The 11,202-nt window shown below is 49.4% G+C and overlaps 6 protein-coding genes across 6 annotated transcripts; 2 read left to right on the plus strand and 4 right to left on the minus strand.

The window, feature by feature from the left end:
• F5B22DRAFT_104089 (uncharacterized protein) lies at positions 1–726 on the minus strand (the record flags this gene model as incomplete). The annotated part of the gene is made up of 2 exons (XM_047968692.1): positions 446–726; positions 1–385 (listed from the first exon to the last, which is right to left on the minus strand). Coding segments are annotated over exons 1-2 (459 nt in total), but the record flags the coding sequence as incomplete, so codon positions are not given.
• A 287-nt stretch (positions 727–1,013) lies between these two features.
• F5B22DRAFT_640685 (uncharacterized protein) lies at positions 1,014–2,070 on the plus strand (the record flags this gene model as incomplete). Its single annotated transcript, XM_047977877.1, has 3 exons — positions 1,014–1,088; positions 1,145–1,232; positions 1,331–2,070. 3 exons carry the CDS (start codon positions 1,014–1,016, stop codon positions 2,068–2,070), a joined length of 903 nt encoding a protein of 300 aa, XP_047824609.1.
• Positions 2,071–2,632: 562 nt separating this feature from the next.
• On the minus strand, positions 2,633–4,712 carry F5B22DRAFT_632291 (uncharacterized protein). Its single transcript, XM_047976674.1, has 3 exons — positions 4,336–4,712; positions 3,987–4,232; positions 2,633–3,905 (listed from the first exon to the last, which is right to left on the minus strand). Exons 1-3 carry the CDS (start codon positions 4,543–4,545, stop codon positions 2,940–2,942), a joined length of 1,422 nt encoding a protein of 473 aa, XP_047824610.1. The 5' UTR covers positions 4,546–4,712; the 3' UTR covers positions 2,633–2,939.
• Positions 4,713–4,729: 17 nt separating this feature from the next.
• Positions 4,730–6,145, plus strand: F5B22DRAFT_632294 (S-adenosyl-L-methionine-dependent methyltransferase). The gene has a single exon (XM_047976675.1). It carries the CDS (start codon positions 5,142–5,144, stop codon positions 5,997–5,999), a length of 858 nt encoding a protein of 285 aa, XP_047824611.1. The 5' UTR covers positions 4,730–5,141; the 3' UTR covers positions 6,000–6,145.
• A 523-nt stretch (positions 6,146–6,668) lies between these two features.
• F5B22DRAFT_104120 (uncharacterized protein) lies at positions 6,669–8,444 on the minus strand. Its single transcript, XM_047968693.1, has 2 exons — positions 7,490–8,444; positions 6,669–7,387 (listed from the first exon to the last, which is right to left on the minus strand). Exons 1-2 carry the CDS (start codon positions 8,224–8,226, stop codon positions 6,712–6,714), a joined length of 1,413 nt encoding a protein of 470 aa, XP_047824612.1. The 5' UTR covers positions 8,227–8,444; the 3' UTR covers positions 6,669–6,711.
• A 178-nt stretch (positions 8,445–8,622) lies between these two features.
• On the minus strand, positions 8,623–9,904 carry F5B22DRAFT_632301 (uncharacterized protein). Its single transcript, XM_047976676.1, has one exon. The coding sequence runs from the start codon at positions 9,832–9,834 to the stop codon at positions 8,707–8,709; it is 1,128 nt and encodes a 375-aa protein (XP_047824613.1). The 5' UTR covers positions 9,835–9,904; the 3' UTR covers positions 8,623–8,706.
• Positions 9,905–11,202: the final 1,298 nt, after the last annotated feature.

Raw genomic sequence — 11,202 nt, forward strand, 5'->3', positions numbered from 1 at the left:
GAGGTTCACGATGCGCACGCTGCCCGGTGTGAGTGTCTTGGCGGTCTGCAACATCAGGGGAAGCAGGTGCTTCGTAAACACCCAGTGCCCGAGGTAGTTGGTCTGCCACTGTGCCTCGTGACCGTCTTTGGTCATCTCGAAGGGCGTCGCCATGATGCCTGCGTTGTTGACCAGCCCGTGCAGCGCTGGTTCGAGAGCGAGGAAGCACTTGGCGGCTGCAACGACGCTAGCGAGGTCTGCGAGGTCCATTTGGAGAAGGTTGATGTTGGCGGCGGGGTGTATTTTCTTGATGCTGGCGATAGCTACTGTGCCCTTCTCTGGAGACCGCGCACACATGTAGACGTGGGCACCGTGTTCTGCTAGATGGGCTACGGTATGATAGCCTCTGTGGTTGGGCGAGATTAGCGATTTGGGCTTTTGGGTGAGAAGGAAACGGGAGACTCACATGCCGGAATTCCCACCAGTGACTATGAATACTTTCCCATTGAGATCGGGGAGAGTATCGGGATGGAAAGCCATGCTATGTACAATGAGCGCTTGTATTGAGGGGTGAAGGATATAACGCGACAGCGAGCAAATATTAAGCGTCTTGGGTGAGTCCTATGGTGTTTGTTGATGGAAAAGAGGCGTTGAAATGAACGGTTCGCTACGATCTTTATTTATATTGATCTAAATGAATAATATCTACGAATTCCAGATACTCCTTGTATATCATTCCGAGCTTCATCAGATATTGTGAGCAAGTCGCAGCATCCTTGGACCAATAGGAGAATTCTTTGGGGCCAGTGAGCCAGCTACATGGAACATGGGACTGCTTAAAATAACTACCACGAAATCCACATTGTGAGCAGGTTGCATGACGCTAGACCTGGTCAAGTTAGAGTTTTAATCAGTACTATATGTCAGTTCCCAAGTGTCAGACTCGTGATTGTGAGCAGAATGCATAAACCGCCTTGACCGGTCTGGAGAACTTCGCATCACTCATGACCGCCATTACAGCGTCCGCTAGCATCATGACTAGTATGGATCAACCCATAAATTCAACGCGACTATGCATCCAAGTCGCGCGGATGCCACAATTGGCCGAGGTACGTACCAGCCGCTCTCAATCGCGGAGACGGCATGACTTGCTCACCGCGTTCAGGCGATAACGAAGGAAGATGACTGGACTGGTACCACAGACGCTGCAGCACGAAGACGGGCTCAGACTAGACTCAACACAAGGGCATACCGTAAGTAAGACCTTAGCTTTTTCTTCAGTCTTAGGGGTTCCAACCATTCCGATCAAGGAGTAGATGAGCAATTACGAAAACTAATCACCGCCCAATAGGAAAACGGAAGGCCCTTGCGAAGAAAGCTGGAGCACCAAATGCTGCGACCGGGAAACTAATCAAATCAGAAACCCTGGTGAAATGCTGGAACATAAAGCAAGAATATCTCTCCGCAGTCCCAGCATCTCATGCCAAGCAGCTATATAATACGAAAAGTCCCCTGCTGCCACATAAACTTAGAAAAGAGGAGTGGAATATTATATTCCCACTTTGTCCAGACCACCTCATCACACTCCTCCAACTCAACGCTCTACGCGCCCTGGCCACCAACCGGACTCTAATATCAGGGATCCTCGTCACGCCTCTGGACTGCGGCGAGGAGATTATCCATGTCTTGCCATACCCTACAAAGCCTCAACTACTCCCTTCGGCACTCCTGCCCACGATCCTCCAGCAAACGGTCCCACACAGCGACTGGATCGACATGTGGCCGTGTCCCGAGGTACGAGACCGCCTGATCCAAGCCGCTGGCACCTTCGACGAGGACGACCTATGGGCCGACTGTATTGGTGGACTGTACGAGGGCTTCCCAGATGATGAAGTCGAGCGACGCGGGATGATTGCGTGGTCCCCGCCATGGGACATCACGGGGTGGGAGATGTCGGAGGGGTTTGTGAAGAAATGGGGATGGTTAGTTCAAGGGCTGCCGGGACCATTAGAGGCGACGAATCGGTGGCGGATGGAGAGAGGTGAGGATCCATTTGTCCAAGACGACTACCCATCACGTGCAGCTGTGTGAACATTGTGTTGTCCGGCTAACCCCTTCATCGGTCGAGCCGGGTTTTATAAATATGGAAATAACCAGAAGTGTAGTTGAGGATACGTCATGAGTAGAAACGCAATGTAGGAAAATGCAGTCTGGGTTAAAAGAACTAACTAGAGTCAATGCTTTGATCAATGTAAAAGGGCCTCTTCTGACGGAGGAACCTCTTCAACTACCCTTGAGCCCTCATCAAGAAATAGAGCAAGCCCAAAAATACATCTTCGGCAGGAATAAGCGCATATGCACAAGAGTCTAACACACCTTCTGCAACGGACACAAAGAAACGGACATGCGGGGCTATCCTAATGTTAACTCCGGGATGGGTAGGCTATATTCTGTACCAATATTTGCTGGCCAATGTAGCCAGCCTGAGCCATTGCTGAGAGCCAGGAGAGATGTCAAACAATTAAGACTACAGTACAGCCTCAATCACAGAAACTCTGTGTTACTAGTTCTTCTATCTTTATAGAAAAGACAATGTGCCTAAACGGAAGGAATTAACCATAATTTGAGATCCTCTACTATAAGTAAAAGTCTGCCCACAACATGGCGTACACAAATTACATGTCTCATCATAATGGTACAAAACAGCTTCTTGTCCTTCATTGTAGGCACTCAATACTACCTTGATCTGATCCCTCGTACGCACTGCAGGGGGCCGTGAGGCCCACCTACGTTCGAGACGCAGCGATGTAAATATCAACAGACACTGTGAAGGGTCTAGAGATCCAAACATTCCTTTGCTCATTCTATTCCGTACGGTCTTATTGGCAAGACACACTGAATACCAACATAGTACCTCTTCTGACGGTCTCTCAACTGGTGCCCTGATCAAAAAAACAACCCTAAAATCCTTCGCTTACAACATACCTATCTAACCCCCTCGAAGTCAAATCTTCTAGGATCAAACATTCGATGACGCGACTTCTCTGCCTGGCCCACCAAGTTCTCGGGCCGGTGAGGAGGATACGCGCGGCGCGATAAAAGTGGCAGAGAATAATCAGTGCCCTCGAGTCTCCCCGTATAGCGAGTTCGCGGAAGGCGCGGCTATAGTGAACGGGGAAAGAGAAGAAACAACGCTCGATGTCAGGTTGAAGGCGCGTTAAGGCTTGGGATGCCGAACTGTTGGTAGAGGAAGATATCGAGGTCAGGCAAAAGAGTAGCGAAAGCCTCTTAGCAATACCCTCGAAAGCGACTTGCTGAGTATTAGGAGGTTCCTGTGGTGGCACCAGCGCTGTCTCGGTATTACACCTGTTTTCGCGTAACCATAGACAGCCAGTGGGGTTTTCCTTGTATGACGACAGGTCATCGCCTGGCGGTTGGCACCGAGGGTCATCTGAGATCCCCATGAAGTAGTGCACAAATCTCCAGGGGTCTTCTCCCTGTTGTAAAATGGCTTCTTCTATCGCATATACTGGGCTGTAAAGCCCTGTAGTAAGAAACACGCTATCACTGCCCATGAGTATACGGAATGCTTCATTCAATATTCCTTGCACTCCAAAACTCAATTGGAGAAGGGGGTCTTTTGAGAGTTGCATAGCCAAAGGACTGTTGCCTCTTTGGTATTGAAACTTCTCCTGCTTGTCGATAAATCCGATATGGCTCCATGATATATAATGCATCAAGATAGAAGCTGCTATCACGGCTTCGCTGTTCTGGGCTGTAACGGGGCGAGATAGCTTTTCACTAAACAGTGACGCCGACTTGCTGAGAAACTGGACAGCGACATCTGAATAGCGAGGAGACTGGGGCCGTACGGTGGCAAGATGCATCGCTGCAAGACAAAGGATAGTACACATGATGTAGGGTTCCTATCACACTCATCCGAGTCAGAGCAATTATTTTCGGGAGACACTCTCTATTGGTGGCTGGGGACGAAGGAAAAGGCACACCTGAAACGACCACGGCAGCACCTGTTCCCAGATTTCAGAAAAGGCAAGTGTATCAACCAGGCTTCTTTGAAAATGGGAAAATAATTCCAAGTGAAGCAAATTCATACTAGTATCCTCCACCATCAACACATTAAGAGGTTGCGAGATGCGTGTACTTAATTCATTGTTTCTACTTCCTGCAGTGTTTGAGCGAATACATCTTTCATGCCTCTTTAGACAGTTGGAGCAGGGGAACTGCTCGTCACACTAAAGCCTGGCATGTCAGCCGTGAGCTCGCAGAACCCCATGCAAGCTATCTTCATACCTGCAGAGGTATAGATAGGTTGTCACTACTTTATGTACCACTGACCTTTACCCTCCGTTGTTTGCAGACGAGACAGCCACGGCGGCTCTTATAGTGTGGCCGCTTCCTCCCAGGTCTCCCCCTGCGATCAGCGGCATCCAGATCCGGGCTGGCAGCCTCCACCGAAGCTTCACCATTCACGACGAATAGAAAGACCTCTCGAGGCCTTTGGACTAGGTCCTTCTGGCCTTCCATGGCACCTGCAGTGCAAGGCATACCAAGACAATACAAAAGGGGCGCCGATGGATAGAGCCGAGATGCAAGGTTCAACTGTGTCGTCTCGTTGTCTCTTTGAGTGCGAGGTGCCGGGACAATTAACTCATGGCAGATGGGTGCGGCGGTATGGATGACGTGGGAATTTTCAAGCTGCTGTGGCAGCCAATCGGATACAACGGGTGTTGTCTCCTTTTGGAAATAAACGAAGTACGAGACTGGGTTGATGTAAATAAGCAATAGCCTTCTCCGACCGAAGCTTTCTTCCAATCACCTCCCTGGTAATTGCCTTGCCTATACCGACCAACACGTTAGGTTTACCGAGCACGACACAAAGTAGAATCTAGAGACGGTGGCGAGAACGCATTCGTCGCACATTTCTAAGTCGGGCAGAATGACACTGTAGTCGCTCCTCATTAAAAAACAGGGAGGTTCTTGCTGCTCTTGGACGTAAAATTCATATAAATGTGAGCGATGAGTCTCGTTTCGATGATACCAACCTCGGTTTGTTCTAGTATCTAAGACCAACTCGACTTCTTCGCCGTGTCACTTGCCAGTTAACCTCAATCTAGCCACCCACCACACAACGAACAACAAATATGTCGCACAATAACCAGTCAGATAACTACAGGCAGGGCTATTCTAACTACACTACCGCGACCCATGAGAAACGCACAGTAGAGTCAAATGCCGCCTTCCTCATTCCACATATCAAGAAGACTGACCACATCCTTGACGTCGGCTGTGGGCCGGGCACTATTACGACAGGCTTTGCCAAGTACGCCCATGAAGGTATTATCATCGGTCTCGACATGTCGGCCAACGTCCTGGAGAAGGCCAAGAGATTGGCGGCCGAAGCTGCTGTGTCTACGAAAGGGCCGGGATCGGTTCGTTTTGAGCAAGGCAACGTCCTCGAGGGCCTCCCTTATCGTGAAGGCACATTCGATATTGTCTACTGTTCTCAAGTCCTGGGGCATATGCCGCCGCCGGACCTACCGCGTCAGGCGCTAGTTGAGATGCGCCGTGTCCTCAAGCCAGGTGGTATACTAGCTTCGCGTACCGGCGTGTCGGGCATGTTCTTCCCGAGGAGTCTGCAACTTGGTCGTCTATGGACGCAGAATCTGTGCAAAGTACTACGCCAGGGAGCTCCAGACGACATAGAAGACACATGGGAGAGCTTGCCGGCGCTGTATCGTAGCGCCGGATTTGACGCCGATGGTGGTAAGGTCCAAATTGGTGCTGGAACGATGGTGGCTTCGGGGTCAGAAACTCGGAAATGGGTATCCTGGCGTATCACCGGGCAGCTGAAACCAGAAGACCCCTTTTACCAGAGTTGGCTGGACGCTGGCATTGCTGAGGAAGAGATCCAAGAAACGATTCGCGCCGTGAATAAATGGGCGGAGACTGAGGATGCCTGGTTTGCCGGGCTGCAGTGTGAGATGCTTGCGTGGAAATGAGTGAGCAATCTAAGCTCATAAATAGGACAGGGAAGAAATAAACAAGGTGTCATGATATGGTGTTTTAAGATCCCCGGAGTACACAATTGCACTGCTTCCATCACGCGCATCATGTATGCTATATGCAGCGCATGAAGTGTAGCTGTGCTAAGTGAGTAAAATCAGCATCGTGAGCAATTCCTTGGTGCTGAGTCACCCGCAGCAGCACCCCTCACTACCTGTCACTCACCTAGGTATCGACCTACTTACCTAGAAGTTGCAATGATACGCCCCTGGGCTCGAGGTATGTACGCCGACCGCACTGATTGACGCATTTCATCGCGAAAGTACTGTATACTGTGCTAGTGCTACCATTGTCTGTTCAATGCCTCGCGAGTCGCCTACCATTCCAGTGCCGTGCCATCCATTCGATCCCTCACCGCCTACCTCTTGCCTAGATCCAAGATACCGGTATACCCCTTACTTTGAGATATATAGGCAGGACTCATCCCATCGCGAGGTGGCCAGATTACCACCCTTTTAACCTACTTATCCTTATCATTAACTGAATTTGACTACCTTCGATTGAACTCGCACTGTCTCAGTATGCTAGTCTAAGGTATGTCTCTTTCGTCCTTGCGATAGGCGTAGGATAGGATAAGGGATAAGAAGGGTGAGCGTCCACATATACAGTAGCAGGGTTGGGTACCCATAGTAAGAATTAGGTATTGTGTTAATCATTATCTAGAATATATAACTTAAACCATGGTAAATATATATCCCTAGCCCACGCTGTTAGCCGCCTTATACCAGCAATAACAGAATACGACTCTAAGCAAGTCTGCGTCGAGCCAAACTGGCGGTCAGCCCATAGCTTGGTCTTCCGGTCTTCATATGTAGAAAGAACAAGATGCCATCGATGGCCCTGTACAATAACGCCTGGAATGAAGCCAAGCTTAGACATGACCGAAAGCACTTCAACCTCTATGGCATCATGCACTGCTTCTGCTGCCTGTGCTTGAGACTTGTCCACTATGCCGTTGCCGCCATCGCCCTCCCCTTCTCCTTGACCGTTGTCGTTGATGGATTGCCTTCGCAGCTTGTCCACTACAGCCCACCGCAGGAATGCCCATTGTGCAGCATGCCAGATGCCAATCTGAAGCTGTGCGGCTTCCCAATGAACGCCGGGCTTCTTAGTCTCGATGCTCAATACTATAGGCCGCATGCTGACAGGGTAGAAGTCAGTATGGTTGATGGTGCCGGTGGGAGTGAGGCGGCTCAATTGGGTAATCTTGGCGTGCAGGTCTTCGTTCCCGTCTTGGGATGTTGAGATATGATACAGGCATATATCGATCATCTTGCCCGGAGACCAGATGGGCTTCCAGACGGGATGTAGGCGGACAGTAGTACTATTGGAATTAGCAATGGATGAGTACCCAGGTGATCGATCGATGTTTTCGTATTTTAACACGGCATAAGGATAGACGACGAAAAATGATAACGAAACGTACCAGATCATTGCGTCAAACTCGCTGCATGGCCGTCCATCTTCGTCTTCCAATATGAGCTCCAGCAAACGTGCGTGAACACTACAGTTCCAGCTGACTTCTTCGTGGTCATATTGTTGGCATTCGTTCGCCTTCCTGCATATCTTTTCAACTTCCCGGAAACAAGGGATGCGACGGGGCAATAGCGCATCGCCGTCGTCTTCGGCAGACTTGAAAGCATATCTCCAGAGCCGTGGCATAGGATCACGGGCGTTGACAGATTCCATGATGCTTGACTTGGCAGCATGAGGCAAGATGTCCTGGTTACTCCCAATCTCCGTCATTGCCTCGACGAGTTCGCGGGCAGCAGGCGGCAGCGCATTCAGGTTCAGGCTAAGGGCGTTGAATTCAAGGACGGGTTCGTGTAGTCGGAGATTCAACATCTGTTTTTTGGGCGATGAGGCACGGGACGATATATGCGACGTATGCGACGAGGATGTTGTTGAGCCGGCGGTGTTGCTTCTGGGAATCGAGCTGCCTGGGATACGAGGGCGAGGGGTGGTTTCGGGATCTGTGGCACTCATCCGACGTCTCTTCTTGGGTGTCGATGGCATCTCTTCTTGGACTGAAGCAGGAGGACTTGTGAGCTGTGGTGGTCGCTTTCTTTTCTTCGTTGTTATCGAAGGAGCGCCGATGTCTTTGGCTACATTCTCGGGCAGACTGCAGATCCAGGTTGCAACAAGGGCATTGCGATCGCTCATGTCGAACACCCGATTTGATTGCTGTAGACCGTCGCCTTGGGATCTTCGTCTTGAAGCGGTTGGAGTTTCCCCTTACATTAGGTAGTAGAGCATTGATGATGTATGTTAGTAGTGTAGCGATGGTCTTCCAAAGTTGTTCACCTAGCAACCGCTGGCAAGATTTGGGGGTGGGGTTAAGTGATGCACTAGGTACCTAGTAAGGGCCTACAGTAGGTACCAGATGAGCCAAAAGCGAATAAACCATTAGGTACCTATAGCGCTGAAAGGAATCGAACCTAACCTACTAGGTACCTAGGTAGGTACCTAGGTATATGCCCCCTCTGGTCATAGCACCCTAACTGTACTAAGGTAGGGTATGTACGCGGCCGCCATGCTACCTAGCTCCCGAGCAGGGTAGGTATCCCATATGGACAGGTTGATATTCATAGGTAGTTGTCAGTACATTCTTTTATTAAATGCTTAATCTAACGCCTATATTATCTATACAAGCCATGGTCTTTGACCAGTGAAGTCTTCAATATCATCCAGAACCCACTGGATCGGGGTAGCGAAGGTAACATCTGTCCCTCTGGGTATGGTCTCGTCTGCATCTTGTGGCGCAATTCCCTGGCCCTTGTTGCTAGCAGTGACGATCGCAACTACTTGGCCCTTCTTGTTGAATACCGCGGAGCCCGAGTCTCCAACTTCCGAGAAATACGAGGCCCCATTTTCGGGGACGATCAGCATTTCCCAGGAGTACTCAACCGCGCCGTCTCTGCATGGGCGACGGACAACAGCTTCGATACCGCTTATTATTCCGTCGGTGAGTCCTGACTTTTGTCCTATCTTTGAAACGCACATTGGCATGACTCTGGTATAGGGTTCCGACGTGAGTCCTAGACGAAGCTCATCGTACTTCACTGATGGTGAGCCGAGGAAGATTTTGTTGGCTGGAGGTAGGGTGAACTTTCGAACATCGAGCTCTACGAGTGCCCAGTCTCTGAGATACCCAGGCTGACGAGAAGAGATGGAGCAACCTGGGTAATATGCCAGGTGGCCGATTTGCCGTTCCTTCCTGTCATCGATTTTCTCGAGGGCCTCTTTAACCAAGTTATCGTGTTCTATCGAGTCCTTGATCTTTTTCAGGTTCAGGAAGTCTTTCTCAGTAGGCGGCGAGACATTCTTCGGATTGTAGTTTTTATAGCAAGTCTCCCATTTATCAATCGGGCCTTGTTGCCACTTCAAGTCGATATTTGCGCTCTTTAGGCGAAGATACAAATCGTATTGGAGATCACCAAGATGACCCTGGCTACCTGATATATGGTATTGACGATCATGCGCTGAAGGCTTGTATGACTCGTGTTTTGCACGCCCACCACGGACAGCATGACGGCAAGTAAGACCGTACACAGTCGAATTGTCGGCTCCTAGCTTGATGTGCAAGCCGACTGTTCCCTCGCCTGGTCTGTCTTCCAGGTAGGCAATAGAATACCCTGGGTACGACAATAGCGGTAGTATGCTTTTTTTCGTCTTAAGATGCTCGTCGCTTGAAAGTGCTTCGAGCTGTGTGGAAGCGGCGTGCTGTGTGTACTGGCCTTCCATGATCTCGACCTCGACATTAAAAATCATGAACTTCCGCAGGATGTCACGGCAGCTTAGGGCAATTTTAATGCCGTCCTCCCATTCAAGGCTGGCTGGCTTCACCGCAACCAGCAGGATCGTAACTGGTGTGCTCCTCGGGCGATGCCGATGGTCCCTGAGATATGTTCGTATAGGGAAGAAGTATGCCCATTCACAGTGACTTAGGGCTTCGATGATGCTCATCGACAAATCTTTACACCATTTGCCGATGATTTCTGGATCGTCCAAGACCATGTAGCATTTTTTGTGCTGAGCAAGCGTCTGGTCCCACCCATATTCGTAAAATGTCTTCGTCCAGCGGTCATGGCCCGTTCTGGCCACCAGTCTCGGACTGCCACTGAACCCATGGAAGTAGTCTTTCGTCTCCTCGGGGTCGGGCTTGTAGGGGTCGGTATCTACGTCGAGGTGGAGGATATCGGTAACCTTCGGCTCGAGATCCTCGCTCGAACTGCAGGAGGACATCTTGATTCTCTTTTCAACGAGGTACAATGAGTCTTGATCGGTTGAGTTTGGATGGTGGAGTGTGTAAAGATAGAATAACGTCCAAGGTTATATAATGAAAAGCCAGATGCGGTTCCTTGTAAATGGAAGCCAAAGAGAATAAACCGCTTCTTGCGGATCTCATTCAAGTCGGGCCTGCGAGTTTTCGGAAACAGTTCTGTAAAGGATTTTTAATAGTGTATGCATTTGAATTCATGATGGGTGAATAAGAACTTGCAGGGTTATTCTAAAGATTTTATATTTAATTTGATGATTTAGCAGACTATGATGGTAACAGATTGTTGGTGTAATTATGGCCCCCACCCAATACCGCGTATGCCCAGAACATTCAGTAAAAATAAGGTTTATCAAAATATCATCGTCTTGGAAAGTCGAACCGTGAAGAACTCTAGGTTTAATACCACATAGAAGGAACATCAAGGTTCAATTCTAGCAAGTCCTAGCCATAGAGGCGACATTATGATGCGCCACGCAGCTTCATCCTGAACCAGTCTGCAAGAGGCTCAAAACCATGTATGGGAAGGTAAAAGCTGGGTTGTTGGCATTCAAGATTAGGGCCTAATAAATTTAATTTATGCAATGCAATGCGACCGGTAGCTTGTGAGTCACTACACCGGTGAGTATTGGCGCAGTATACAGGACCTTGCGATGGGATGAGTCCTGCTTATATATTTCAAAGTAAAGGGTGCAATATCTTTCCTAGCTCTTAGCAATAGCTTAAGTTGGCTACAATGGTTAGCAAACATTGTTATAAAATATATAGGGTTAGGGTTAGGGTTAGGGTTAGGGTTAGGGTTAGGGTTAGGGTTAGGGTTAGGGTTAGGGTTAGGGTTAGGGTTAGGGTTAGGGTTAGGG

Source organism: Xylaria bambusicola, assembly GCF_022495145.1.
Source record: "Xylaria bambusicola strain CBS 139988 unplaced genomic scaffold F5B22scaffold_152, whole genome shotgun sequence".
Taxonomy (NCBI): domain Eukaryota; kingdom Fungi; phylum Ascomycota; class Sordariomycetes; order Xylariales; family Xylariaceae; genus Xylaria; species Xylaria bambusicola.